At 51.4% G+C, this 26399-nt stretch overlaps 13 protein-coding genes across 13 annotated transcripts; 5 read left to right on the top strand and 8 right to left on the bottom strand.

Moving 5' to 3' along the window:
- The first annotated feature begins 769 nt into the window (after positions 1 to 769).
- BDW70DRAFT_135196 (inositol polyphosphate multikinase) lies at positions 770 to 2567 on the top strand. Its single transcript, XM_073736648.1, has 2 exons — positions 770 to 1112; positions 1251 to 2567. The coding sequence occupies exons 1-2, from the start codon at positions 1024 to 1026 to the stop codon at positions 2464 to 2466; spliced, it is 1305 nt and encodes a 434-aa protein (XP_073596668.1). The 5' UTR covers positions 770 to 1023; the 3' UTR covers positions 2467 to 2567.
- Positions 2568 to 2882: 315 nt separating this feature from the next.
- BDW70DRAFT_149873 (FAD-dependent oxidoreductase) lies at positions 2883 to 4321 on the top strand (the record flags this gene model as incomplete). The annotated part of the gene is made up of 3 exons (XM_073739078.1): positions 2883 to 3499; positions 3545 to 4198; positions 4276 to 4321. 3 exons carry the CDS (start codon positions 2883 to 2885, stop codon positions 4319 to 4321), a joined length of 1317 nt encoding a protein of 438 aa, XP_073596667.1.
- A 645-nt stretch (positions 4322 to 4966) lies between these two features.
- BDW70DRAFT_135193 (MFS transporter) lies at positions 4967 to 6877 on the top strand. The gene is made up of 2 exons (XM_073736647.1): positions 4967 to 6394; positions 6451 to 6877. Exons 1-2 carry the CDS (start codon positions 5009 to 5011, stop codon positions 6772 to 6774), a joined length of 1710 nt encoding a protein of 569 aa, XP_073596666.1. The 5' UTR covers positions 4967 to 5008; the 3' UTR covers positions 6775 to 6877.
- Positions 6878 to 7259: 382 nt separating this feature from the next.
- BDW70DRAFT_135190 (S19 family ribosomal protein) lies at positions 7260 to 8143 on the top strand. Its single transcript, XM_073736646.1, has 4 exons — positions 7260 to 7323; positions 7399 to 7414; positions 7490 to 7672; positions 7834 to 8143. Exons 1-4 carry the CDS (start codon positions 7281 to 7283, stop codon positions 7874 to 7876), a joined length of 285 nt encoding a protein of 94 aa, XP_073596665.1. The 5' UTR covers positions 7260 to 7280; the 3' UTR covers positions 7877 to 8143.
- A 229-nt stretch (positions 8144 to 8372) lies between these two features.
- Positions 8373 to 9481, bottom strand: BDW70DRAFT_135188 (putative TFIID and and SAGA complex TAF10 subunit). Its single transcript, XM_073736645.1, has 2 exons — positions 8990 to 9481; positions 8373 to 8912 (listed from the first exon to the last, which is right to left on the bottom strand). Exons 1-2 carry the CDS (start codon positions 9332 to 9334, stop codon positions 8445 to 8447), a joined length of 813 nt encoding a protein of 270 aa, XP_073596664.1. The 5' UTR covers positions 9335 to 9481; the 3' UTR covers positions 8373 to 8444.
- Positions 9482 to 9692: 211 nt separating this feature from the next.
- Positions 9693 to 12515, bottom strand: BDW70DRAFT_167832 (putative MYB DNA binding protein (Tbf1)). The gene is made up of 4 exons (XM_073742324.1): positions 12381 to 12515; positions 11761 to 12287; positions 11056 to 11709; positions 9693 to 11005 (listed from the first exon to the last, which is right to left on the bottom strand). Exons 1-4 carry the CDS (start codon positions 12496 to 12498, stop codon positions 9722 to 9724), a joined length of 2583 nt encoding a protein of 860 aa, XP_073596663.1. The 5' UTR covers positions 12499 to 12515; the 3' UTR covers positions 9693 to 9721.
- A 461-nt stretch (positions 12516 to 12976) lies between these two features.
- On the bottom strand, positions 12977 to 14317 carry BDW70DRAFT_159483 (questin oxidase family protein; the record flags this gene model as incomplete). The annotated part of the gene is made up of 1 exon (XM_073740701.1): positions 12977 to 14317. The coding sequence occupies one exon, from the start codon at positions 14315 to 14317 to the stop codon at positions 12977 to 12979; it is 1341 nt and encodes a 446-aa protein (XP_073596662.1).
- A 363-nt stretch (positions 14318 to 14680) lies between these two features.
- BDW70DRAFT_159482 (NAD(P)-dependent oxidoreductase) lies at positions 14681 to 15478 on the bottom strand (the record flags this gene model as incomplete). The annotated part of the gene is made up of 1 exon (XM_073740700.1): positions 14681 to 15478. One exon carries the CDS (start codon positions 15476 to 15478, stop codon positions 14681 to 14683), a length of 798 nt encoding a protein of 265 aa, XP_073596661.1.
- Positions 15479 to 15843: 365 nt separating this feature from the next.
- Positions 15844 to 16646, top strand: BDW70DRAFT_159481 (glutathione S-transferase family protein; the record flags this gene model as incomplete). Its single annotated transcript, XM_073740699.1, has 3 exons — positions 15844 to 15873; positions 15942 to 16134; positions 16195 to 16646. The coding sequence occupies 3 exons, from the start codon at positions 15844 to 15846 to the stop codon at positions 16644 to 16646; spliced, it is 675 nt and encodes a 224-aa protein (XP_073596660.1).
- Positions 16647 to 16729: 83 nt separating this feature from the next.
- BDW70DRAFT_167827 (uncharacterized protein) lies at positions 16730 to 18666 on the bottom strand (the record flags this gene model as incomplete). The annotated part of the gene is made up of 3 exons (XM_073742323.1): positions 16730 to 16969; positions 17096 to 18560; positions 18647 to 18666. The coding sequence occupies 3 exons, from the start codon at positions 18664 to 18666 to the stop codon at positions 16730 to 16732; spliced, it is 1725 nt and encodes a 574-aa protein (XP_073596659.1).
- Positions 18667 to 18943: 277 nt separating this feature from the next.
- On the bottom strand, positions 18944 to 19472 carry BDW70DRAFT_159479 (DUF1772 domain-containing protein; the record flags this gene model as incomplete). Its single annotated transcript, XM_073740698.1, has 2 exons — positions 18944 to 18982; positions 19038 to 19472. The coding sequence occupies 2 exons, from the start codon at positions 19470 to 19472 to the stop codon at positions 18944 to 18946; spliced, it is 474 nt and encodes a 157-aa protein (XP_073596658.1).
- Positions 19473 to 19876: 404 nt separating this feature from the next.
- Positions 19877 to 20540, bottom strand: BDW70DRAFT_159478 (EthD domain-containing protein; the record flags this gene model as incomplete). The annotated part of the gene is made up of 3 exons (XM_073740697.1): positions 19877 to 19961; positions 20075 to 20271; positions 20355 to 20540. The coding sequence occupies 3 exons, from the start codon at positions 20538 to 20540 to the stop codon at positions 19877 to 19879; spliced, it is 468 nt and encodes a 155-aa protein (XP_073596657.1).
- A 216-nt stretch (positions 20541 to 20756) lies between these two features.
- Positions 20757 to 26396, bottom strand: tpcC (non-reducing polyketide synthase tpcC; the record flags this gene model as incomplete). The annotated part of the gene is made up of 4 exons (XM_073742322.1): positions 20757 to 22098; positions 22144 to 24510; positions 24555 to 25655; positions 25707 to 26396. The coding sequence occupies 4 exons, from the start codon at positions 26394 to 26396 to the stop codon at positions 20848 to 20850; spliced, it is 5409 nt and encodes a 1802-aa protein (XP_073596656.1). The 3' UTR covers positions 20757 to 20847.
- Between the last annotated feature and the right edge of the window lie 3 nt (positions 26397 to 26399).

Raw genomic sequence — 26399 nt, 5'->3', positions numbered from 1 at the left:
GACGAATATGACCAGCGGAGTAAGTCTCGAAGCCTGAAGGGCAGAAGAATGAAAGAAATAGAAAGATGAACATAAGATCGAGGCAAAGGTAATGGGCCCCTGGCAGGCATTTTTGAGGTGCATAATTTGAGCAGAATTCACTTTCAAATGGACGCAGTCAACCGGTATCCAGCAGAGTATTCCCGCCCAAGCTTGAATATTGGTGACTACGATAGTACACAGAAGATAATCGACCTGATAGACTAAACTTGTATATACAAAACTTAGATGCTTCCGGTAGAGTATCAAGGTGAACACATCTGTACCCTACACCGCTCCGTATAGAGAGGATAAGGTGACGCAGTGAGTAATAGCACGAAATACACTATTTTAAATGCGCCCTCGATCTTCGATTGTCAAAAGATTATTCGTGTCGCCGGATTTGCAGCTGTCATAATTATGGTTACATTATCAGAGAATTTCAGAAGCGGGTGAGAGTTGAGGTGAAGCTGAAAGGTGAGCATTGAATATATTAAATGCGTGCCCAGAATGTAACCTACGACCGGTGACAAAAGCCGAAGGATGCACCAGTCCAGTTTTGCATAGGATAAGAATGTAGATAGCTGATTCATAAGCCAGAGTAGGATGTGTTTTACTTTTCAGCTGCAATAATCAAGCGTGCGCTGATCGGATTTGCGCTCAAGACAAACGGGCGTCGCAATCTGGCGGACCTTTGTCACATCCTCTCCAAGTCCTGTGCTTCTCTCCCCCGATTTGCTCTCCAATTCCTCCCCTTTTCTCCCGCTTTCTCTCTTTTGTGTCATGAATCCATTTTGAACAGTCTCTTTCAACCTCTGACCTATTCCTTCCTTTGTTACTATCCTGCAGCGCTGTTCTTAACCGCTGCTAGTGTTGTTGCGCCGCGACTGCGGAATGCCGTCGAGCGTTTGGTGGCCACTCTGAGCTTTACATGACCTTTACGTTGCTGTTGTCTCATTGAATTAGGAATACTCTCTGACCCTTTGCACGACAAGGCGATCGAGTATGCCATCTTCTTCGAGGTCTGACAGTTTGAAAAACCAAAAGCTGGATAATGACAGCTTCGTCGCCTTTGACCATGCCGCGGCTGGACAGTAAGTGACTCAGCCCTGTGGACGACAAGCACGGAGATTCCCCTGGATCGACTGGTTTCTCGATCCAGGCCTGATCTGTCACTTTCCCCGGATTTTACAATCTTGGAAGGCTGACCATAATTTCTTTTTCCGTGGCAGTGACGGTGTTCGGTGTACGCTCTCCGGGTCCTTAATCGCAAAACCCTGTACCGCTCAAGAAATCGCTTTCTATGAATCAACCGCCGCCCACCCCGCCTTTCGCGAATTCATCCCTACCTACATTGGAACATTAAGTTCCGCCGATCAGCAAGAGCCCGCTGCTGCCCTCACTGCCGCAGCTGCTTCGCAGCAGGGAGCTATCGTCATCCCGGGCTCCGATCACTCAACACCCGCAGAAACTCCGGTCACCAGCGAAACTGCCCGACCGACCACATCAACCGGCCCGAGTACGTCTGAAGCAGCATCAGACCTAACATGGACTCCGTCCACATCTGCCGGGAAAAAGCTGGATACAGGGTTGTCTATAGTACTAGAAAATGTCGCGTCTGGGTTCAAGCGGCCGAACGTTCTAGACGTCAAGCTTGGGGCGAGACTTTGGGCTGACGATGCTATCCCCGCAAAGCGGGCGAAATTGGATGCAGTGTCCAAGGAGACGACGAGCTCTTCTCTTGGGTTCCGTATCGCAGGGATGAAAGTTTGGACCGGCGTCAATGGCGAGGCTGATGAGGGGAGCAAAACAAACCCCTATATTACAAGGTATCAACAATCGGCGGGCGCCAAAGGCGAAGTGACTGAGCTGGACGGTTATAAGCGTTACGACAAGTGGTATGGTCGGTCCCTCACTGCCGAGAACGTCAGAAGTGGGCTAGAAACATATCTCGCAGGCGCAAAGGCCGCTGGAACTGACCGATCCAAATTGGTAGCCAGCAGACTGGCGGCTGGGTTGAGACGCGTGCAACAGGTCCTTGAATCCGAAGAGAGCCGCATGTACTCGTCGAGCGTGCTGATCATCTACGAAGGGGACTCAGAGGCAATGGAGCTTGCCCTAAAGGAGGAACGGAGGGCAAAAGAAGCACCTCCACAAGATTCAGATCAGGCGGACGAGGACGAGGATGATTTTAGTGGCCTCGAGTTCCAGGATATAGCCAATTTGCCCGCTGGAGAGAACGGTGCCATAAACATAACCATTGACGCCCAAACCGCTCAGATGGGCGATCTCGAGGAAGAAGAAGACGATGAGGAGGGACCCAAAGTACATGATCTTCGGTTGATCGACTTTGCGCATGCTAGCTGGACTCCTGGTCAGGGGCCGGACGAGAACGTCCTAACGGGAGTGCGTAACTTGGCTCGCATATTCGAGGAACTGTCGAATTAGAAGTACCACCATCACTCCATAATATAGCCATGTACGGCGTCTTATTTGTAGTCGCTGGCGACTTCGAATGGATTTAGTTTCAGTATATCGCAGAAACTTACCCTAGCTTAGATCAATGCAATTAACAAATAGTCCTTGCTACTGGAACTTATAACACAAAATTCGCTATTTCTTATAAACGATTGGGCAGGTCGAAGACGCCACTTCATTCCATGGCCTCCGTGCCATAATTCTCGTACTCGGGTCAGATGAAGATACCGCGGAAACCAGGCACGTCACGAGGACCAGCCTTCCAGGCAGCACAACTCAGCTCTTTAGTCCTATTTCAGCTCCTTTCAGGCCAACCTCACGATGGAACAGGTATTCTTCTATTCCCACAAGGCAAGCATGTTACTGAAATATAAATATCTCGGGCCATGAGGATCATCATCATCGGATGCGGCATCTCTGGCTGCGCAGTATATCTCCAACTCAAAAAGCATCTTCCCCATCCCAATACATCCTCTCAGCACGAGATAATCATCTACGAAGCTTACGACACAGGTATAGACACAAAGGATGAAAATTGCGATGGTCAAACCCATTCCTCCACGCCAGTCGTCGGCGGCGGACTCGGGCTCTTCCCCAACGGTCTCAAAGTTCTGGAACGGCTGGATGAGGAAACCCTCCGTGATAATGTTTGCGGCGGATATGTTATCGCGCACCAGAATATGAAATCAAAGAATGGAACATTGCTTCTAAAAATGGATCCCAGTGCGAATCCTGACCCATCACGGGACGGAAAACGCATGCATCTGCTTGGGATAAGCCGGCATTCATTGTTGAGTAACTTGCGAAGAAGGGTCCCCAGTTGCGATATACAAACGAAGCGGGTGTCGAAGGTTGTCGCGAACGAGCATGGAAGCAATGTGGTGTACTTTGCGAACGGGAGTCCGCCTGTTGAGGCAGACTTGGTCATTGGTGCCGATGGAGTTAAAGGGATCACGAAACAGGCCTTGTTCCCCAACCAGCAGATATGCAAGCCCGAATACCAGTGCGTGAGAAGCCCCAATAATCGTGGGAATTGCTGACGCTTCAGGGGCCTTGTTGGCGTTGGCGGCTTTATCTCTACGAAACAAGTACAAGGTCTGGTCGAAAAGGGCTCGATGAACCTGGTCTTTGGCGGCAATGGGTTCTTCGGGTACTTTTACTCGAACAGCGCCTCGTCCGCACTGCATAGGGGCTCGGCATACGACGTTTCCGAGCCTGGAGAGACCTTGGCATGGTGGTCAACATACGCCGTGGACGAATGTCCCGACCCTAAGTCCCTGGACATGGACGCCGTCGCAAAACAACTACGCGAGAGACATGCGCAGTGGAAAGACCCGGTCATTCAGAAGATTCTGCCTTCGTTACAGGTTAGGAGCATGTACCCAACATGGACGACCCCTCAACTTCCCACGTGGGAGAAAGACGGCGTTGTCCTAATTGGCGACGCAGCGCATGCTCTCCCATCTACATCTGGGCAAGGCTCCTCGCAGGCCTTGGAAGATGCTGAGGCGCTTGCCATACTGCTTAGCCATACTCTCCGTGATGTATATCAGAAGGACTCTGCGGATACTATCACAAACAAGGAGGCCATCACGACGGCTGCGAAGCAGTATGAGACGATTCGCTACCCCCGGGTGCAGGAGATTTTAGAAAATGCACAGCAGATGCAGAATAACAAGCGGGATATGGGCCCTATAGCTGAGTATATTCTATATTGTGTACTGTGGATCGCAGGCACGTCAATCTATATGGCTGGCTTCTGCTTGCTAACATTTCTAGGATGTTTCCCCAATATAATGTCGCGTTTCCAGAAGAAGGTGATTAATTACAATATTGCCAAGGATGTGAAGGCCTTTATTAGACGACAGGAATGATGATTTCCTTTGACAGAATTTATTAATGCGCCATATCTTTAATGGGGTTTGAGGAATTCCAAAACCCGTAGATACAAAAACTTAGCAATTACTCAATTGAGGGTCGTGCTAAGTCTTTATACCCACTCTGTAGGCTCTGCTAAGGCTGAAGATCCACCCGCCATCGGCAAGGTTGTCTCGTCCGAGTCCAACAAGCTCGGAGTTAACAGTATCAGTGTGGACAATTTCCCCTAATTTTCCTCGACCGCTGAGGTCACTCTCTTATCATTCCAGCTTGCACGTTCCAGCAATCAAAAGCAAATTCCTCCCAGGTCGTTTCCTCCAGCGTAACCGAGATTCAAAGTAACCGCCACGTCTGATATGATCATGGTGTCCCGTCATCAATCGGGTTCCCGGTCTCACCGAGTAACTCCAACCAGTCAGGATTCTTCTAGATGGACCAGGAAATGGGTTGTATCCGAGTGAGCCCACCTTAACTGGGTTGTCCAGTGGATTATGAGTCATTGCGCTCCATAGAGGTGTGGATTATCAATCAATCGGCACGAACACCGTATCTCTGAGCTCAGGTATGAAAACTCTAGCTTTCCTTTCGTTTCCTGGATTCGATTCACAGCTCATGGCCAGCGACTGACTCCGCCATGCAGTCATACCTCCAGTACCGCCGCATCGGCCAGGCCGTTCGTAAACAGCTATCCGAGCATCCAGAATGGACACTCAACGCACAGCAACGAGGAAATGACCTCATCACATCGATGCACAACAATGGGGTAGCTGACGACAAATCATCGAGGTTGCGACCACTTTCCCTTCCACCAGGCGTCAAGCAAAAGGACATCATCGACGCCAATGGGGTCTCGAGCACCGTCCTTGTCGTGGGCTGGGAGAACCATCAGGACCCCGCAAACCCGCACAATTACAGTTTGGCGACCCGTATTACCGCTACGTTGATAGTATCAGCACTAGGATTTGCCGTTGGTGCGGCGTCGTCGATAGAGTCAGCCGTCCTGCCTCAGAACAGCGCAGCATTTGGTGTCAGTGAAGTGGTTGCTTCGCTAGCAACTGGAATATACCTCCTCGGCTTCGCTGCGGGCTCTCTGGTATCTGGGCCTTTGTCAGAAATCGTGGGCCGCAATGCTGTCTATCTCGCCTCACTTACTCTTTTCATGATCTTCATCATGGCAAGTGGCCTTGCTCCTAACATCGGCGCGCAACTGGCCTTCCGTTTTCTTGCCGGTGTCTTTGGCTGCCCACCTCTTACCTGCGCCGGTGGCACGATTGCTGACTTATGGAACCCGCTGGAGAAAACACTCGCATTTCCTTTATATGCTATTACTTCTTTCGGCGGCCCTGTTCTGGGGCCACTCATAGCCTCCTATATGGGCCAGGGCACGCTTTCTTGGCGATGGACGAATTGGATTATGCTGATCATGTCTGGCCTCGTCATGGCGCTGATTGTCCTGTTGCAACCAGAGACCTACGGGCCTCTCTTGCTAAAGTGGAAAGCTAAGCATTACCGCAAACTTACCGGCGACCATCGCTACCGATCTGAGATGGATATGCAAAAGATTGCGCTCTTTTCGCGCATTACAAATGCCTGTATGCGCCAGTTTACGCTTACCGTCCACGAACCCATCATTCTATTCATCGCGCTCTACATGACTGTGATATACATCGTGTTGTTTACATTCTTTGACGGCTACCCGTTCATCTTCGAAGAGGTCTACGGGGTAAGTCAGGGGATTACGAATGTCATTTGGATTGCGATGTATGTGGGTATTGCACTGGCCTCGCTATGGGTGCCTGTTGTCTATTCGTGGACCAAGAAGGAATTTGCTGTCGCCAGTGCTTCTCCGATGATGGTAGGCTCGTCGGAAGGCAATGCGACGGAAACTGAGACTTCGAGCTCCGACGACGAAAGCAGCAGGAAGTCTCACCCCACCCGACCTGAAAATAGACTTTGGTTTGCAATGCTTGGTGCTCCATTGATTCCAATTGGTTTATTCTGGATGGGTTGGACTGACTACGTAAGAACCAACCCGCCAACTTCTAGTGTTTGCACGTACTAACCAGCCTTTGGCAGAAATCAATCTCAATTTGGTCCCCCATTATCGCCTCGGCCATCTTCGGCTTCGGAACCATCACCGTCTTCATATCGAGCTACATGTACGTCATCGATTCATACGACACGTATGCTGCATCTGCACTGGGGTTTATGACGGTCTCACGGTACTGCGCAGCCGGGGGAATGACTGTTGCCGGGATTCCGTTCTACTCGAACATGGGCGTTCATTACACGTTGACGATTTTGGCATGCATCAGTGTGGCAATGACGCCGCTTCCGTATGTGTTTTGGAAGTTTGGGCATATAATCAGGGGGTGGTCTAAGTTTGCTGTTAATGTCTAGAGAAACAGAGAAAGAATAGATATAGGCTATGTAATACGTCGGTTGTAGCCGACTTTAGCAAGATAGACTAGACATAAAATGAATATTGGCTAATGAATACTGAGTATGCAGTTGCAATATTAGCGGTGAACTTGAGTAGCAAGACTGAACTGGCTACTGCCAAAACCAGTGGTTGTCTTGAGGTCTTGATGGATAGATCTATACATTACCTAGCACCACAGGCGCAGTTAAGACTATGGCTTCCCCGACGACGAACAGTAACAATACTGACTTCCATAATCAGCATCAGAAGTCAGTTGAAGACCAAATAATTATCAATAGCTTACTACATTTGACGGAGCAGAGTGCATCGTACCCCAGTATCTCTCAAAAAATACTGTGGCCTGAGGCACGAATAAACACAAGTGAGTAGCTTACATAATTACCATACAATCGCTCAGCAACATTTTACTGCAATCCGCAAAGCCGCAGTCAGGCAAATTCACATCCCATCCTCAGTTCTCAAAATGCACGCTACACGAGTTCTCCTAGCTCGCTCTGTGTGGAAGGGTACGTTCCATATTCTCCGGCATCTGCCACCCTACTGTACCAGGTCCAACTAACAGTCTCGATTCTCGACTCCAGGCCCGAACATCGTTCCGTACGTATACCGAGCACCCAACGTGGCCAATCCCACCAACCATAAACAGTGAAAGCTAACGACTTCATGGAACAGCCTCCCCCTCCCTCGTCAGCTCCCTCCACCCCCCGGCACGCCCCCGATCAAAACGCAAAAACGGGCCGCTACGATCCTACCGAACTTCGTGGGCCTGCGCTTCTCCGTGCACAACGGCAAGACGTATCAGGATGTGTTGATAACAGATGAGATGGTTGGGAGGAAATTGGGGGAGTTCGCGCCGTATGTTTCTTCCTATCTTATCCGTTCTTGTGCTCGGCTAGGGTCGAGATGTATTTGGATACGGACCGACGCCTTGGTGGAGTCTGATGCTTTTAATGGATTACGAACTGTTAAAGCAAGGGATATGGAAGATGACTGGCTGACTTTACTGTTTGGTATAGGACGCGGAAGAGGTTCACATACAAGCACTCGAAGAACAGGTGATCGGGTTTATTATCGTGGATGCGATCAATGGGTGAAATGGATGGGTGTCTTATTTGGTTTTGGCTGGGATTTTCTTACTTTACTAGCGGTTTGCAACATTGTCTGTCCCGTCCGTGAGCCTTGAGGAGGGAGTGTATAACTATCTGCATATCTATTTTATTGGGTTGTGCCAATACAGGCTACATTTCGAAGGTCCTGATTTGTCAAGCAATGCGCATCTACAGTTTGTAGTTGCTGTCTATGTAAGATGGGATGTCTGGGACTGTTGACAAAGATTATGAACTTTGACCAGTGTCTGCGGTCAACTTTGCACCGACTAATTGGCAAGGTAACTGAAGCCAGTAAGCAAGCAGTATGTCACCGGCTTGCATTAAAAAATCCCAGGAGTTCATCATGTAGTGAAAGACTTGGCTTGTTGGCTGTCCATACAGATCACAATCCTATATGGAAATATGTTGACCCCTTAACGCCGGAAATTCTTCGATTCCCCCAAACGCCATATCAAATCCAGAATCCAGAAAAAAAAAAAAACCCAGCCAATCCTGAACACCCATAAAAATGGGAGGAGTCACCGATAGAACTCTCCCCGCTTAACACTAACCCCATACTCTGCAACCGCCATCCCCAAATCTTCCATGGTGAGCACTGTCCGTCCCTGCCCACTTCCTCCCGATCCACCACCCCCAAAACCCGGCCGCTGAATTCCCAAATGCGTGCCGGCCTTGCTGCCTCCTTTACCCGTCTCCCCTGCGCCTCCAGCTCCCGCACCGCCAGCACCGCCAGCACCCGCACCACCAGCCCCGGCTAGACCCAGCCCCGACGCTGCATTCAGACTTCCCATGGGGTTACTCGCGGACGAGGAATTTGAGGCCCGGATGCGCGCATACTGGTACGAGTCGGCTGCGATATCCGCGATAAACTTTTGCGTTGCAAGGGCGAGTAGTCGCGCCAGGTGTGGAGGTGTTTGGTTCGGTCCGTGGCCCGGTGGTGGGAGGCCGGCGAGAGTGAGGTAGTGAGCTGTTACTGCGTCGGGGATCTATATTCACAGTGGATGCATTAGCATATACATCTTTCGTAATGGGTGCAGAATGAGTATGGTAATGGAGGACGTACAATAGGCGCATAATCATCCATCTTCCCAAGGAACTCGCGTAGCGAGGTCTCCTTTTTTGATGTCGCCGCTGCATCAACGGAGGTCGGCGCTTGCACGGGGTTCCCAATCTGGTCGTCGCCAACGCCTGCTCCGGGTGCTGCTCCTGCTCCTGCGTCTGCGCCCGCAGCGGCGGAATTATCGTTGGGCCCGGCCATAACGGCTTCTTGTCCGATGGAGGTATCGAGGGCGGTAGCGTCTGAGTCCGGCTCGAGTTTCGGAACGACGGTTGCTTCAGATAATTGATCTTGTGAGTTCGGCGGAGGTTGGGATTGTGGTAGGGATGAGGGTGGTTTGGTGTCCGACATTGTGAGGGGGAAGTTGCGTTGGCGGTGTTTGGCGGCAGGGGTGACAGTTCACTCGATTTACGCTAGGGCAGAAACTCGATCGACAATCGTTGACAATGCAATGAGCACGCTATTGATGTGGTGAATTGGTATTAAGCACTTCTTGACAGAAGTATGAGGACAATTTGAGAGCGAATTTAAGCTGAGCAGGTTCCAAGCTGTTTTGAGGCGGTTCCGGACCCACTTTGACTGACTGACGGACTGACGGACTACGCTACCATATTTAAAGGCTGGGTAGGAGTACAGTGCATTAAGAACTAGACGTAGACAAGATAACAGGATAAAACCACAGTAGAATATCCGCTGATATGATAATATTGTTACACCATGTTTTACACCGCTTCCCCATCATTGCCCCATATGCATATTCTCAGGATGATGCCCCGGGTGCCCAGGCTGCCCAGGCTGTCCGAATGACTCTCCGTGGACTTCCTTCCCCAGCGTCTGCATGAGATTTTGCTCCGCCGTCTGATCAAAGTTTGGATCTGGCGGCATCGGCGACGCAGACATGCTCTCGTGGCCGTGGTGCGGAACTCCAGGGACTCCATGATGAGGATGGCCGACCTGCTGCGGATGCGCCCCCGCCAGCGCCATCATGCCCTTGATCCCCTCGACATGTGCCTTATCCTCCTCCCCTTGTTTCTTCTGGCGCTCGCGAGCCTCACGTTTGGCGGCTTGTGCTGGAGCACGCGTTTTCAACTCACCCGTGACGAATTTGAGGTAGTAAGGCACCTCAATCCCACTTTTAAGGAAGAAGAGCTTTAAGTTTCGAGCTTTATCTTTAAGTTGCACTTGGTTGCGGTCCTTGAGAGCTTCGCTAATCGTACCGCCGGGGCCGAACATGGCCAGGATCTGACTCCAGTGGGGACCCTTGACGCGGTCGAGGCCAGCCATGAGGGCGTTTTCTTCTTCAGTCGTCCATGGGCGGCGTTGGCTGGGAAGGCCAGACTTGCGGCTGCTGGGAGAGGATTTGGCGGATGCGGCCATCCGGGCGCGCTCATAGAGAACTTGTGTCGGCTGAGATTGAGAGTAGTGGGGAATGCCGGGCATATAGCCGTGGTTGGCAGTAGATGAGTTAGGTCGACCGGGTATTGGCGATGGCGAGGGGTGGTTGTACTGCTGGAAGTTTGTCTGCATTGGGCTCTGTTGAAAGTTATATGTCTGAGACTGTTGATATCCCGAAGGAGCTGGGCTGCTCTGGTACGGTTGCTGCGCGGGAGTATATCCTTGTAGAATCTGGATGCCCTGCTGGGGCGCCTGCTGCTGCTGCTGCTGAGCCTGTTGTTGCTGTTGCTGTTGCTGTTGCTGTTGCTGTTGCTGCTGCTGCTGATATTGCTGAGCCTGCTGCTGAGCCTGTTGCTGCTGCTGAGCCTGCTGCTGGGCTTGTTGCTGCTGTTGTTGCTGCTGCTGGGCCTGCTGGGCCTGCTGCTGAGAGCGTCTAAGCCCGTGACCCTGTAGCGCAATCTGCGCAGCTCGGGCGGCACGTGCAACCAGGTCACCGTGCATGTTTTTATCGACTGGGACCTCCGGCGCCTGCGTGGCGACAGGAAACTGGCTCTGAAAAGGCGCACTAGGCGGTTCAGAGTCACCATTTGATGAAGACGGTTGCCGTCCTTTTGTGATCTTCTTTGACTAATCCGCATTAGCGATCTATTTGTTTGAAACCGTACGTAGAGTCTAACCTGTTGGTTGTTGATGGTATCGAAGTTCTTTGTAATATACGAGCTGAGGTCCCGGAGAAAGTCCTCCCAGTGGTATTTGTCTGGTAAAGCTTTCATGGCCTCCTCATTGTTGATATCATTAAGCAATATTTCACGGCGCGAATGTGCACGGTTGACAAAGTCGGTCTCGCTCGGAGCCAGCTGACGCGTTCCGGGTCGTCTATCGAGGAGTTGCTGCTCAAGATTATCCGGGAACAAAGTATAAAGCAATTCAGTGCGGGTACGCTCGGTGTTGTTCATCGACGCGATGAACGCTTGGGTCTTCATCTCAAGAAAGAGAGCACCTTGCTGTTTGAGGAGCCGTCCACCTTCGGGGACAAACACGTCGAGAAAATTATCGTTGAGCTCAGAAAAGCTGATCTCCTGAGTACCAAAGATGCTGGAGACAAACGATGCCAGGTTCGCTTTGCGGATGATGTCGACTTGCGAAGGTTCAGTGAGCTCGAGCTCCGTGGGCGAGAGGAACGATTTCTTGGTTGAATAGACCTTTTTCGTGTGGTCAAACAGCGACCGCATCGTAGCGTACGCCTGACCATTCTCTGACTCCGGCTCAGATACGAAGGAGGTAATATCTTGGTACGTGGACTTGGCGAGCAGCGACAGAATTTGTGTGGACTGCAAATTAGCTTCCTAACCAAAACTCTGAGCCTGAATGGGGAAACTCACCAGATTATCAAGAATGGGTAAACTCTGAATTTTTAGATGCGAATTGGCCTTGACAAAAACCATCCCCTTGGGGGCGCCCTGACCGGACAAATCCGGCAACTGCTGGGGGCCCATGGCGCACTGCTCCTCGACACGCTCGGAATGATTCATGATGTTCGAGATCACAGTAGCTACGTCCGAGTCGATATTCGTGTTTTGCTCTTGCACAGGACTTGCTCCAATCTCGACCTGACCATTCTTGCTATCCGCAGTTTCCACCGAATCGACGACCCCCGCGGCAAGGGCCGATGCCAATTCTTCTTCAATCTGGTCTCCAGCACCAGGAAGGAGATGCGTGTGTTGTTGCTGGAATTGGTTCTGCTCCGTTTGCTGCGACGGTTCCCGGGACGGCTCTTGAGGCTGCTGGGACGGTGGTGTTGCCGTTGTCGTTTCCGCTACGGAGTCCTCCGGTTCGTCAAGCCGACGCTTTTTGGATGCCCGCGGCGAGAGAGAATCATCCTCGATGGGATGAAACAGCTTGGGGAGTTCTAGTGTGACAAAAGTAAGTCATTGGGTTGAGTGAATAGACTGGGGTGGTGTTACTGCCGGAGTCAGGCAGTGAATGCGGCTAGGTGGCTTACCATGGTGACCCTCCTCTTTGGGCACCGGCGAGGCAGGGAGGTCGGATGCTCCCTGCGTGTCAACGGAGGGTCCTGATGCACTGGCATCGGCCATGACGGGAGGAGTAGGCGCTGACATGGAGATGATGCTTCCAGGATCAGCAATGAGGGCTTAGGGGTAGGGCGCGCTTGTAGGGCTTGAAGTTGAAAAGAATGCCGTCACGTGGGAATATCCCGGTGTTCAGGCCGTCTAGCCAGAGTGAGGTTAGCGTAGAAATTTTCTACGTTAACCCACTTAATATGGAATAGCGCCAAGATCCAGCCCGAGAACCCGACATAGCCAAAAAGGTAAACTGACGCTCACAAGCAATGATCTTAAGGTGTTTGGAAAAAGGAGCTCGATGCAATCATGGATAGGCGTTTGAAAGTCCTGCCATGGACCTAGGATTCTCTGAGTTGAGACCGGGAAGTCAAATTGAACTCTTGTGGTTGCATAGATTACCTGACTGCTATCAATAGACCTGTAAAGAGTAGAAAGTAGAGTCACTTTTGGCTTATTGAGACCGTACTAGATGACCAAGGAAAGACCCCATATACAGCACTGTGTATGTATCTAATCAAGCAGACGACTGCGCCTTGAAGTCCTTCCAAGCCCCGTCCATGCCTGCCATAACCACCCACCGATTTTGCATGTTCGTCTCAATCGTCGTCTCATACGCCATCCTCGCAATCCTCAACCACATATCCCCCTTGACCATAAACTCCTCTCCATTCTCAAACTGCCCGCAAACCTCCTCCCCGTTCTTCAGCGCCCGCACAAACTTCGCCACATGCCCATCATCATGCTGCTCATTAACAGTCGCAAACAATTCCTTCCAGGACATATCCCCCGTTCTCTTCCCCCTATAGGTTTTCACAAATTCGAAATCAAGCTCGGGGACACCGCAGAGAGCATACCACATCAGATCCAGCCGGCCCTTCCACTCGACTAACCTTACTCTATCCCGCATGGAAATCCAGTCCTGACGCCCGAGAATAGAGAAGAAGATACTGCTTGTCACGCAGTGCATGAAGAAAAAGTCAATCTTTGGCTCATAGCCGTCCTTCGTCCTCTGCGCCGCACCAGCCAAGTAAGCACAGAGGTTTAGCATCTCGGCAGTCTTTCTCGCGAGCGTTTCCTCGGTGACCTTAAACCTCGACGCAATGTCTATAATCTCATCGGCTGCATTGACGAGAATAGACTTTCTCATCTTCATCGTCCCAATGAGGCCATGGACGCGTCCGGCTTCGACAAGTTTGGGTGTGTCCCTGATTCTCTGTAGAAGCTTCACGAGAGTCTCTCCCTCTTCGTTTCGCTCAGTAGCTCGCTTTTCGGCCGTGAGGAAGAAGTAATCGGTCCCAAAAGAGTCGTGCGCTGCGGCCTGCGCCAATGCCTCGGCGATGATCCCTGGCTGTTCGAACTCGACTCCAAGCCCGAGATGGATGATTGAGTGGAAGGCGCCGTCGTACATGAGTGGGAGGATCTTCTCAGCAATGGGCGAGCGCGAGAAGATGTACTCGTTCACGACGTCCTTCCATGAGCCTCGCCGGTCGATTTCCCCTTCGAAGAAACGTAGGAAGTTTGTATACTGGTCAATCTGCGTAATCTGGGACTCAAAGTAGGATTTGTCAGATAGCTTTTCCACGATAGAAGGGACGAGAGGCGGAATGGCGCGCTGAGTTGGAAGGTCATCGTCGTAGGCGGTTTGGAGTTGCTCTGGGGTTGCACCCAGCACTAGTCGAGTGAGAAGGTTATGGACCAGGTGGTTATGGCCGTTGAGATCGCGGAAAAAGATGTGCAGCGTATCGTGATTCTTTTGGAGGAGGTGATTTGTTAGAGAGAGAGTCTGGGATGGGGGGGTTTGGGCGTAGATGTTCTGGCCGAGTTTGGTCGAGAGAATATTGATCGAGGAGGACATTTTTAACGCCGTATTCATGCTCTCTCGTTGACTTGGTATGGTAGATGGTTGGGTCTTGCTTACTGCTTTAATGTCCTGAGCCCAAAGATATATACTGCACAGTTAGCTTCGGATAACGAGACCTCGAAGCCCGATGACCGAGCAGCCATATTCACATATTGTGGACTGGACTGGCTCCCTATATCTAGCAAACGGCAAAGGTACGCCGAACTTGAATAGTACGAATGAGTGACTGAGGCCTTAACCTCGAGCAGGGCTACGTCTTGCGGTGTTGGGAATCCATAAAATTGTCCCATCTAATAACCAAAAGCGTCCACTCCTAGAGGACCAATATTACATACCCCAGGCTAAAATCCCAGACCATTAGGAAGGCCCCGTCGTCGGCAGAAACCGATGCAATCCCGGGAAGAAATGCCTGAGCAAGCCAACAATAATACATTTCGGAGTTCCAGGCGGGAACCTCGCCTTGCCGCCCGTATTAACCACAGAGACATTCCTCCCATCATACATCCCATCTGTATCATTTGCCGCCTCAAGCATAGCAGCCGCCAGATCCAGGTACGAGATGAACGACTCCTGCTCGTCAAAGTCGAGTTTGTGGCCGCGCTGAATGTCCACGCTCAAGCCGGCGGGCTTGATGAAAATGCTTGTGACCCAGGACTCGTTCGCTCGCAGCATCTGCTCTGCCTTGATCAGATCGGCGTAGACGTTACTCGCGGCTGTTTTCATAATCGGTAAGAACCATGAGGGCATTTTGCGGCTTAGGTGCGGATCTATCGTCGCGGAGGAGAGAAGGACCAACTTCGGCAGGACTGCATTCGGTTCCGCTGTACGGATCTGCTGGAGTGCCTCGAGGACCGTCTGCACCGAGTCCTGACTCAGTCGGCATCCGGGGATATTGTCGTTTGAAGTGACGGTCAAGAAGACCGCACGTGTGTTGCGTATGCATGCGGTGATGAGGGATAAGTCGGTGATGGAGCCTTCGAAGATAGTCACATTTTTCGTGTCGTTGAGCTCGGGCAAGAGATTTAGGAGCTTGGGCTTGTTTCGACAGTAGGCGTTTATGTGCGTGTCTAAGGATGGTGAGGAGAGCAGATTCTGGATCAGAGCCGTGCCGGTATTGCCGGTTGCGCCCAGAACGGCGTAAGTGGCCGGAGGCATTTCGATTGATAATATTCAGAATTCAGTATCCGGTAACCAGTACGGTGCCGTGAGGATTATGGTTGATGGTGGTTGGTTGTTTATAAAGCACTCGTATAGAGAGATATGGCAGTCGGGTACCGTAGCCTAAACGGTCGTTCTCAGACTTCAATATGTCTCAAATGTCTCAAAGATACAAACTATACCGTGCTAGATGCTGGATACCAAGATCTGCAGTGCAACCTCAACCCCGGCCCCCGAAATTTCGGAGTTCATCGAGCGTATCGCAGTCGCAGACCCCCGGGTTCCGGTACAACGGCGTAGATATAATCACCGACAGCCCATGCCACCCGCATTATCATTGTCAAACAGACCAGACCGCACAAATGTCGTTCGGAACACTCTACACCCATAATGTATGTTCTTACGCCTCAGGGCCCAAGATTAGATCTGGGGGGTTTAGCTAACCTTGAGATTCTGACAGCCAACGCCTCGCGCGACGACCCTCCTCGCTCTTGCAAAGCTCCACAACCTCGACGTCAAAATCATCCACGCAGAAAGGAAGAATAAAGAGACATTTGAGGAGCTATGCAGATATAACCCGCTCGGGCAGGTCCCTACTTTTGTAGGCGCGGACGGGTTCGTGCTGAGTGAATGTATTCCGTTGACTCTTTACTGTACTCTGTCCCAATACTCCCTGGTCAATGAAAGAGGACTGACATGTCCATGCTGAGCAGTTGCGTCCCAGAGTCAGGACCCGATAGCAAAATCCCTCCTAGGCTATGACGAACGCTCCTCGCTCAGGATCCTCCAATGGATGTCTTTTGCAAACTCCGACCTCTTCCCAGCAGTCGGCGGCGTCTTCCTCCCACGCATCGGGCAACGGCAGATAATCCGGCAAGATGACGGAGACTCGCTGCGTGCGATGCTGCAGCGTTGCAAGTACTTAGATGAGCATCTGAAGCGCAGCAGATATCTTGTGGGGGAGAGTATAACGATAGCGGATTATTTCACCGCAAGTCTGCTCATGGGAGCGTTTGCGGCGTTTAGGAAATCCATGCAGGAGAGGTTTGAGGCCCTGTGTAGCTGGTATGATGGGGTCCTTGAGGTTGGCTGGTTTAAGGAGGTTGCGGGGGGTGTTCCGGATTTGGAACTTGAGTTAGAGATTCCGGAGGATATGAAATGGTAGTAATTAGAATGTCTAGTAGGACAATCCGGGTCGGCTAGTTGGAGCCATGTCTTGACGTCTTTCCGTCTATAGGCATAGTTCTATCAACAAGTGGGCTCAGTCTGCAAATAGGCCAGTACAGCTCCCTCCACGTCCCCACGAGCAATCTTATGCGTCCCATTGACTGGAAACCTTTCCAGCCCCAACTGGTGCAGATAAACTACTCCGTTCAACGCGTTGCTCTTCCCAAGTGCGCGCACAACATGTCTCCTGATCTGGGCCTCTGTCTTGCCGGTATATCGTGCCAGAACAGCAAAGGGGCCGCCAACATTTACCACGCATGTCTGGTATAATTATTTAGATCTCAGATCTGAGGCGAGTGAGGTGGAGGTAGGGGAGAAGAATAAAAGAAACCATACCTGAGCAGAAGTATATTTCTCAAGACAACTCTCAATTGGGGCAGGCATCACTCTCCCATTAACCATGTCCTTCATCCGGCCAAGGATGAAAACAACGCCCTGCTTGTCCATCAAGCCCACATCACCTGTTTTGAACCATCTCCGCCCATCCTCTTCGTAAAACGACTCGGCTGAAACTCCACCCAGATACCCCGGGATAATACTTGAGCAGGAGACATGCAGCTCGCCCAGCTCTCCTCTTGCCACTATCCCGTTTGCGCCATGGATCCTGACAGCAGCGCCTCGTGCAACGGATCCAACAGGACTCATTTCGCCATAGAACGGAATATCTCTCGGCCTGTTGAAAAGCCAAACAAAGGCCCCTCCACCCTCCGTCATTCCGTGATTCACGACAACTCTCGCATTCGGGAACAATTGCGTACATCTCTCAAGGACGCCTCGTGTCACCGCATCCCCACCAACTTGGACTGTCCTGACAGATTCAGCTGCGCCCTTTCTACCCTTCAACTCGTCTGCAACAGGATGAACCATCGCCGGCGTAAGCACCACGAAACTAACCCCGTGCCTTTCTACCGCATGCACCAAATCGCCCGCATTGAAGCCATTCCCCGTCATGACTACTGTCCCACCTTCCCTCCATGTCTGGAGTGTCTGTGCAATAGCAATGCCCCGAGACGGATGCGCTTGTTGCAGTGCTCGCGTGCAGTTCTCTGCGTTGACCAGCCACGACTGGGAATGGAGAACGTAGCTCATTCCCGAAATGTGCAACGGGCACCCTTTAGGGACCCCGGATGTTCCTGACGTATAGAGGATGGAGTGTGTACGGGCTGCGTTGGATGGGTCCAAGCGAGCAGCGGATAGAAGAGACTGGGTCTCAGATGCTGAACGAGCTGGCGTGAGAGATAGGGACAGAAGGGATCTCCAGGCTGGGTTTTGTTGACTTCCCGCAAGCTCGGATAGAGTGATCTTGAGGATATCCGGGTCCAGCGGTAGATTCCGTAACGCAACATCGATCACATCCGCGCCTTTTACATCCTGCACAACAATAACCCTCGGATTGATAGTCTTTAACATCCTGCGTAACTCATCATGCTGCTCAACATTCAGCAGTTCCTCATGGAGACAGACAATCGTCACGCGGAGAACAACCGCCGTCCAAAGGAGAAGACAGAACTCGGCGCCGTTGGGGATGAGCAAGAGCATTCTCGTGCTTGGCTGGGCATCGCTCGCCAGCAGCCCCGCCGCAATCCGTAACGCGGCGTGGTGGAGTTGTGTATATGTCCAGGCGAGACATGTCCCCGGTTTTCTCTCGATCTCATTGTACTTTGGCGCACCGCCATTTTCAGTCCCACTTCCTGTCTGAACAAGCGCAGAAAGATGACACGGCTGTTGATGGGTACTCTGAATAGCGAGACCCTGTGGATTCTGATGGAGGCCGCGCTCAATGTGTGTAAAGACCGAAGGGTCCATGGGTAGGTGCCCACCATCGATTTCTGCTGAGAGTAAAGGCCTAAAGCTGAAGCACGAGCGTGAAACCGACATTCTGTTTGATAGATGCTTGAATTATCCACCGTGAACTCTGCTTTGACTGTATTAAAGTACGAGCCTTGACGACTGGACATGCAGCGTCAGCGTCAGCGTCGTGCTATCCGAGCTCGGGTTTCAGTGGAACTGTCGGGGTCCGGTGTGCATCTGGAACTCAGTAGTATCAGATAAATAAAGAAGAAAACCAAGAAAAACAAAAGCAATCAAGTAATAGTGGTCATATCAACAAATATATACGGTTGATGTCCCGAAGCAACCCTAGGTATCTAACTGCTTCCTGACCGTAAGCCCTAGGACAGAAACCACCACCCAGACCAAAGAGACCCAGTAATTTGAATGAATGGCAAGAAAATATCAACTGAAAATGTCAAACACAGATCCCAATCCCCAGCACTGCCGCCATCAGTGGAAACAAACTCCTGACCAAGTGCATCCATTTCCAACGCACCAGGAGCTCCCTGACCCCTTCCAACGTAGCCATCTCAACACCAATACCGACGCCAACATCACCAAAGCCATGACTCTGACTTGAATTCGCACCTTTCAAAACTATTGGGTTGGCACCCTGCTCGAACAATTGGCTGTGGTCCCGATTCCCAGCCTCCAGCCCAAACAGCATCCCGTTCGTCGAACTCATCACAATCCACGTGAATGGGACCATGACGATCGTCAGCAACCCGACAAGAGCAGCCTTGCGCCACGGCTGCTTCCTTGCCCCCTGGTAAGCAGCGATGTAAAAGTATAGAATAGCCGTGGCAATTGAGATCGAGGGCAAGGAGATGTGCCCGTAGTGGTAGGTGCGGACCCACTGGTGCAGGAGTTGGGGCGGATGGGTAGATGTCTCGAGGAGAACAGGGACCGTGATTGTGCTGAGAGTTATCATTGCTCCTTTCATTCAAGAATGAGGGTATGAGTTATCTTTCCGGAAAGGGGTTGGAAAGGAGAAGGGAGATACCAGAGAGAAAAGAGCCCGTGACGATGGCAGTGTTCTTGAGGGTTGTGAGGGAGGCCATGATTAGACTGTACTGTGATGTTGGCAGAGGGATTACTGGAAGCGCTGATACGCAGTATAAAGCTGGTTGTTTGACTGAACCCTGCTAGGCTGTGAGCAATTTATATCTACCTTCCCTTCCGAGGCTGACCGGCAGCTCGGTGATGGTCGATCTCGCTGTCCGATGGAACGCGCTGCGGTATTGAAATGAACCCCGGACTGGAAGCAACATACTTGCATTGAATATCAAATATGAATATGTACTCAGTATACCATGCTGCATAGCGAGTATCTACCTACTTCTTCGGGCCCGGGAATCCCTCAAACCCTTCTGTGACAACGCCCCGATCAATAAACTGCGTGATCCAGCCGATCGTCATCCTGCATGGCTTAGTGATTAGCCCTCAGTTCCTTTACCTTGATTTTCATTCCATCCAACTGATTGACCTTCGCCAGAAGGAAAGGGATGGGATGGGATGGGATGAAGGACGTACTTGCTTCTCTTCGTATCCGCGAAATTCTCATGGTCCCCTACAAGATGTTCCTTATACCAGGGGTCATCTTTGATTTTCTTGTAGTCCTCGAAGTTGCGAAACACCACTTGGCTGAAGCAGTCGTAGTCGGCAATATTCGCCATTTGTGGATCCATGATCTCGTACATCAGTTCGCGCGTTTCGGTGGGGTTGTGGATCTTGCTTTCTGTCAGGACATTTCTGATAGAGTACAGTATATGTCTTCAAGGAAAGATATGGTTGCGCTGGTGGGTGCACGTACGACCGTCCATCTCAGAATACCATACTTGATCATTAGATCCTTTGTCAGCGGTGCAGAGTGTTCAATCATGTGTTTGCGGTAGGCTTCCTCGCTCATTCCTGGTTTGCGGTAGCCGAGGATAGTGAGGCAGAGAAGACGATCCTCGGGGGTGGTGGAGTTTGTTGCTGGGGGATTGGGGGCGGACATTTTCTCTGAATCGATGAGGGTGGACTCTGAGCAGGTTGATGTGGTGGATGAGTGACGATGGGCGAGTGGAGGCGCCCTATATAATGCAAAATGACCCGAGACGAGACCCGGACAGCGGCGGGAAATTAAGCACAGATCGGGTCATTAAGCTGTTTGATCTACGACGATTGATCACGTCAAAGTCTACTTCGTCGCGTCAAGGATAGTGAATTATGCATAGACCATTGTATTCATCTGTACCTATATACCAGAACTCTAACAACCGAAAGCAACGGCGCAACCCCTTTACTACCGGTTCACATACTGCCTAATTATAGTATTCCAACAACCAGCTTCGCAGATCGCCAATGGTAGGATACTCCAGGAACAAACTACCGGTCACCGTGACCCCCAGCTCCTCTCGAAACTTCTCTGCTATTACTAGGCTCATCAAGCTGTCAACCCCGAGGTTGGCAAACGAGGCATCGTCCGTGAGATCCGAAAGCTCCAGCGCAGCTTCTTTGGCGATAAGCACAAGAGCTTTGGCTGCCACGCTGTCGCTCTCACCAGCGGCGGCCGGTGCAGCTGCAGGAGTAGGGCCCGGAGCAGGGGCCGGAGTAACTGACGCCGGTGCTGCAGGAGACGGGGCAACTGGTGCAGCTGCAGTAACCGGGGTAGCGACTGGAATAGGCTCGGGTTTAGCCTTGGGGGCTGGCGTAACCGAAGCGGCGGCGTGCGAAATGGCTCCTGCCTCCTCCGGTGCCGTGAAGAACCTGTTAAGCAGGATGCGTGGATACCGCCGGAACTGAATTCCACCACACATCCCAATGATTGCCCCGTCTTGCATAATGTATACATCGCCGAGGTAAACAGTAGGATCTTCTTCAGTCTGAATCATCTTAACGTATGATCGGTACCTGGCACCTGCCACAAGCGGTTTAGCGAATCGCAGCGACTTCCATCCCGGGGTCACGCAGTAGTTGGCCTTGGTATCAATAGCGTCGGACACGTTCATCACGAACCCAGCGAGATGCGCGACGCTGTCGATAAAGTAAGGCGGAATAGTCCAGATGCCGCTCTTCTCCGTGGACAGCGTGATGTCGGCAAATGCTTCCAGCTCGTGCAGAACCACAGACTGCATACCGCGGTACTTCTGCGCGTAGTCCACGAGGTTGTTGGCAAAGAGCAGGTAAGCCATATTGCGGGTAAAGCGGTTGGCAATACCATCCTCCGCAAGCCGCTCCAACGCCTCAATCCTACCTTGAACCAGATGCGTGCTTGGAATCCAAGACTTGAGCCACAGAGCGGCATCGTCGTATAATATCGAGGCACTTGCGAAAGGCTCATCCACTGTGCCGTCATTGAGGACGTTCTGCCAGATGAGCTCGGCAACCCCTGAATTGATATCCGTGGTTGAAATGGTGACTCGGATATACTGCGGCTTTTTGGTGTTTTTCTGCGCAACGAGTCCCCGCAACACTACAAGATTGGCCATGTTCATATCAGGCGCCTTGCCGCCTTTGACCAGGTTCTTGTACAGATACCCTCCCAGAGTAAAACCGATGTCGCCGTGTATAGACTATAAATGTTAGATTCAAATAGAGACGCTGAGTGGAATGCTTACCGAAGTTACCACACCACATCCGTTCATCTTATGTCCATGTGCAGCATCCAGAAAATCTGGCTGCATCATATCGGACTGCATCACCACTTTACCCACCGAGCCGTTGAAGCTCTCCTCGATAATCTGCTGAACAGTGGACGTCCTCAGCCCGGATGGTACGGAGGTGAGTTGCCCTGTTTGCTGTGCCTTGAGTGACTTTTCGGCATCGTAAAAGGTGTTCCCCTTCGTCAATGCCCAGTCGCCGTTGTACTGAATCCAGTACGTCTTGTCGTTCCAGGCATATGTAGGAAGGTCTAACAGCCTCAGCCCTTTTTCGAACGGGCGTTGGTATTCGTTCCATTCGATTGGCACACCAGCACAGTGCAAGGCAGTAAGACTATTACATAAAGTCACCCAGTTGTCCTCGCCTCTCTTCATCGAGGCGACCGTCATATTGACAGCTGGGAGAGTGGCATTCACAAAGCCCATGCAAACGGGATGCGGCCCAATTTCCACCCAAACAGTCTCTTCATCGACCGTCGAGAAGGTCTGCGCCATCTCAAGTGCGGATAAGAAGTTTACTGTCTCTCGGGTGGCACGGCGCATGTATTTAGCGGTAATGGTCTTGTCATCGAAAATGACTTTGCCCAACAGAGGAGATATCACAGGCATATTAGGCGCACGAAACAATACTCCATCCTTTGCAGCGTCTTCAAAGTCGTCAAGGATAGCCTCTGTCTGTGAGGAGTGGAATGCAAATGCGACGTCAAGACTGGTGCATCGATAGCCTACTGATTGTAGGATTTCAGACACAACCTCAATCTGCACCTGCGATCCGCTGAGTACGGTTTCTTTTGGTCCGTTGATGCATGCAACTTCATAGCTCGTGCCCTCTAAGGCTTTCTCGATATCAGTCAAAGGGGCACGCACCGCCAGCATTTTGTGGCTGCCGATCTGACACTTTTCCTCCAAGAGCTGCGCACGACGGCCAACCAAGAAAAGAGCATCGCTAGCTGAAAGCACGCCCGCCACGTGGAAAGCCGCATATTCGCCAAGGCTATGCCCGACAACAGCGCTGGGCTTGACCCCAAGTGAAATCCAGTACTTGGCAAGGGCAATCTCCACCGACACAAGTGCTAGCTGCGTGACAACCGGCGAGTGAGCGTAGTCTTTCTCGTGGCTGCCATCCACTGCCGGAATAAAGGTAGGAAAACCCTGCCCTTGTGCCAAAGCATCTAGGTGAAGAAGTTGAGATCGAAAGTATGGGGAGTGATGGAACAACTCTAAGTTCATTGACTTGTACGATGCACCTTGACCTGTAAAGGCGAAGGTGACCTGGGGCGGCCCGGTTGCGGGAATGGGCTTGTGCGCTTCGACTTTATCTATGTAAGACAAAAGCTTCTTCTTCACTTGAGCTATATTAGTAGCAGCAACTGAAGCTCGGTGGTTGTGGTGGTAACGTCGAGCGGTCGTTGTGTAAGACAGGTTAGCCAAGGAGGTATCCGGATTTGCGTCGAGATAGGCGACAAGGCGCTCAAGGTTTTTCTTGAAAGAGATTTTGCTCTTTGCCGAGACATTGACAACATGAGCTGGCCGCGGGTCAACATAGTCTGTCTCCCTGAGCGGTGGCTCCTCGAGGCAAACGGTGGTATTTCCACCAGCTGCACTAAAGTTATTCACAACAGCATAGCGCTTTTTCCCTTCCACTCGCGGCCATGGAACCTTCTGGTACGGAACGTGCAAGTTCCGCTTGTCCAGGTCTTTTGGGAACAACGGGTTGATGCTGTTCTTAATGCCAACATGAGGCGGGATGGCGTTTTTTTGGTACATTAGCAAGACCTTGAGGAGGGCAGTCACTCCAGCAACGGCCTCTCCATGTCCAACATTGGCCTTCACAGCACCAATATGGAGTGGTTGTTGGGCGCTTCGTCGCTTGGTGATCGGAGCGAAAACGTCAGTTATCGAAGTTATTTCAACTGAATCACCGGCCTGGGTGCCAGTGCCATGCATTTCCACAAAGCTGACATCCAGCGGGTCAATACCAGCGGAGCTCATGACTTGCCGGTACAAATAAGCCTGAGCGCCAGCGTGCGGATGAGTAATTGAAATAGCTTCTGCCGAATGATTCGTTGCTGCAGCACGAATGATCCCGATGATATTGTCGTTGTCTGCCTCAGCATCTTCAAGGCGCTTCATCACGATTGAGCCTATACCGTCTGCACGGCAGTATCCATCGGCATTAACGTCCCATGTCTTACAGGCCCCCGGAGTCTTGGAAAGGAAGTGGCCATGGCTGAGACCAGCGAAAGCGTCGGAATTCGTGAGAACATTCATTCCACCGGCGACGACCATGTCAGTATCACCGTTCCACAAAGAGGTACAAGCAGCCTAACAACGTTAGTTCTTCTATAACTCAACTGGAACCTCCATACCTGAATTGTGGCCAAACTAGACGAGCATGCAGTGTCGCAGCTGAAACTCGGACCGGAAAATTTGAAAAAGTAGTTTATGCGCCCCGGTCCGAAGGCACGACAACCGCCGGGGATGAAGTAAGTGCTGATTTCCTGAGCTGAGTTGACCTCACGATAATCATCGCTAGCTTGACCGTAGAATGTCCCAATGCGATGAAGGTTAGTGGCGGGTGTGCGATTAGCCACGTAACCCGCTCTCTCTAGTGCCTCATATGCGGTGACAATCGCAAGACGCTGCATTGGATCGGTTTGCTGTGCTTCCCTGGGCGACATATTGAAGAACGGTGCATCAAACAAGCCAGGCTCATCAATAAAGCATCCGTACGGTGTATGGCTAGTGTTGACCCTTTTCCCATTCGGATCATAATGAGTCTCGACGTCAAATCTATCAGCAGGAATTTTCCTAGCCACGTCAAGCCCTTGCTCGAGCAGTTCCCAAAACTTTTCCGTATCGGTTGCTCCCCCAGGCATGCGGCATGACATGCCGATGATCGCAATTTTTGACTGTGCAGTTCCTCGCGGGATTTCCATATCGGATTTTTGAAGAATCCACGGAATCAACTCCTCGGTTGACGTTTCGAATCCTTGCAGTTTAGAGCCAAGGGCAGTCCGCAAATCGTTGATTGGCACCGAAATGCGGAAGACCAAAACATCACAGCTAGTTGCCGATGTTGCGTATGCCTGGTCAACAACGCCTTGGACGACATTATCCCATAGGATAGGCTGTGTGAGAAGTTCCAAGACTAGCTGCTCAAACAATCCTTTGGCCGTAGAAGCCGTAAATGGTCGGCCGGTTGAAGTCTGATAGACAGGAATTGCCGGCGAGTAAAGTGCATCTATGGAGTCCATAGATCTCGTGGATATGATCTCACGTGCATGTTGTTCGTTGTAGAGGTGTTTGGCATGGCACAGACCGCTGTACACAGGAAGGCTCACTACCTTGTGTCGCCGGAAGAATTCGGATAGGCGCAAAACACGCCTGATCCGTGACGGCGGACCACTAATTGTGACGGACCCCTCGTTCCAGGCACTGATAAATATCTTGCTAGGTTGGGGTGTTTTCTATCAAGATGTTGGTATGCTTTAACGCGTTACCACGGTATGGCAGCTTACCTCTCTTGCATGGATAGCGTCCAGCTCCGCTTGAACTTCTTCAACCTTGGCGCCGGGAACAACAGAAGCCCAGGTGTCTGGGGAGCCGGACGTATCTCGAGGCTCAAGGTTCTGCGAGATCTCATCCACTAAAGTTCCGAGACGGAAAGAAACCCGCACTACCTCGGCACCAATAACTGGGACGTCGGCCAATGCAGAGCATAAAGCAACAGCAGCGGTAGACAAAAGCCCAAGACCCAGGCCAGCCAGATACGTGGACACGGCGTGTAGGTCAAATCGTTCGGGAGCATTCTCATAATAACTACAACAGTCAGCAGCCTCTTTGAAGTAAAGTTGTGGTACATGCCCTATCAGAGTCGCTATCTCTAACACGCAGAGAAGAACACCCTCCAAGGATCCGCCAAGAGGACCCTTCCGAAGTTCGGGGTAGTCGGCAAGGTTCAAGACTGTTTCAAAGGCAGGAACAAGAGCCTTTACAGCCGTCGGTAACTGCCGCACTTCTTCACGGACAGCGAGTGTAGCTTCATGGATAAACCTGGCGAGGATGGGATATCGTCTATCTTTGCTGTGGTTGTACAGACGGCGGAAGAGGCCTTGGAGATCATCCTTCGGGAATTCGTTGCTAAAGTAAAGGACCTTCATCTTGGAGTACTCCGGCAGTGAGCCTGATTGAGGAGTATATACGGGCATTCT

The sequence above is a fragment of the Aspergillus foveolatus genome (assembly GCF_047715535.1).
Source record: "Aspergillus foveolatus strain CBS 279.81 unplaced genomic scaffold BDW70scaffold_20, whole genome shotgun sequence".
In the NCBI taxonomy this organism is placed as follows: Eukaryota; Fungi; Ascomycota; class Eurotiomycetes; order Eurotiales; family Aspergillaceae; genus Aspergillus; species Aspergillus foveolatus.
The sequence above is the reverse complement of the archived record's forward strand: the minus strand, read 5'-3'. Positions and strand labels throughout refer to the sequence as shown.

What these genes read in the sequence shown, in the direction of transcription:
- BDW70DRAFT_135196 (XM_073736648.1), top strand. Translation starts at nt 1,024, where the DNA reads ATGCCATCTTCTTCGAGGTCTGACAGTTTGAAAAACCAAAAGCTGGAT. An exon ending in GACCATGCCGCGGCTGGACA is followed by an intron (nt 1,113 to 1,250) that starts GTAAGTGACTCA and finishes TTTCCGTGGCAG; the next exon opens with TGACGGTGTTCGGTGTACGC.
- BDW70DRAFT_135193 (XM_073736647.1), top strand. Translation starts at nt 5,009, where the DNA reads ATGCAGTCATACCTCCAGTACCGCCGCATCGGCCAGGCCGTTCGTAAA. An exon ending in GGATGGGTTGGACTGACTAC is followed by an intron (nt 6,395 to 6,450) that starts GTAAGAACCAAC and finishes AGCCTTTGGCAG; the next exon opens with AAATCAATCTCAATTTGGTC.
- BDW70DRAFT_135190 (XM_073736646.1), top strand. Translation starts at nt 7,281, where the DNA reads ATGCACGCTACACGAGTTCTCCTAGCTCGCTCTGTGTGGAAGG. An exon ending in AAATTGGGGGAGTTCGCGCC is followed by an intron (nt 7,673 to 7,833) that starts GTATGTTTCTTC and finishes TGTTTGGTATAG; the next exon opens with GACGCGGAAGAGGTTCACAT.
- BDW70DRAFT_135188 (XM_073736645.1), bottom strand. Translation starts at nt 9,334, where the DNA reads ATGTCGGACACCAAACCACCCTCATCCCTACCACAATCCCAACCTCCG. An exon ending in TGGATGATTATGCGCCTATT is followed by an intron (nt 8,913 to 8,989) that starts GTACGTCCTCCA and finishes CTGTGAATATAG; the next exon opens with ATCCCCGACGCAGTAACAGC.
- BDW70DRAFT_167832 (XM_073742324.1), bottom strand. Translation starts at nt 12,498, where the DNA reads ATGTCAGCGCCTACTCCTCCCGTCATGGCCGATGCCAGTGCATCAGGA. An exon ending in CAAAGAGGAGGGTCACCATG is followed by an intron (nt 12,288 to 12,380) that starts GTAAGCCACCTA and finishes TTGTCACACTAG; the next exon opens with AACTCCCCAAGCTGTTTCAT. An exon ending in ATACCATCAACAACCAACAG is followed by an intron (nt 11,006 to 11,055) that starts GTTAGACTCTAC and finishes AATGCGGATTAG; the next exon opens with TCAAAGAAGATCACAAAAGG.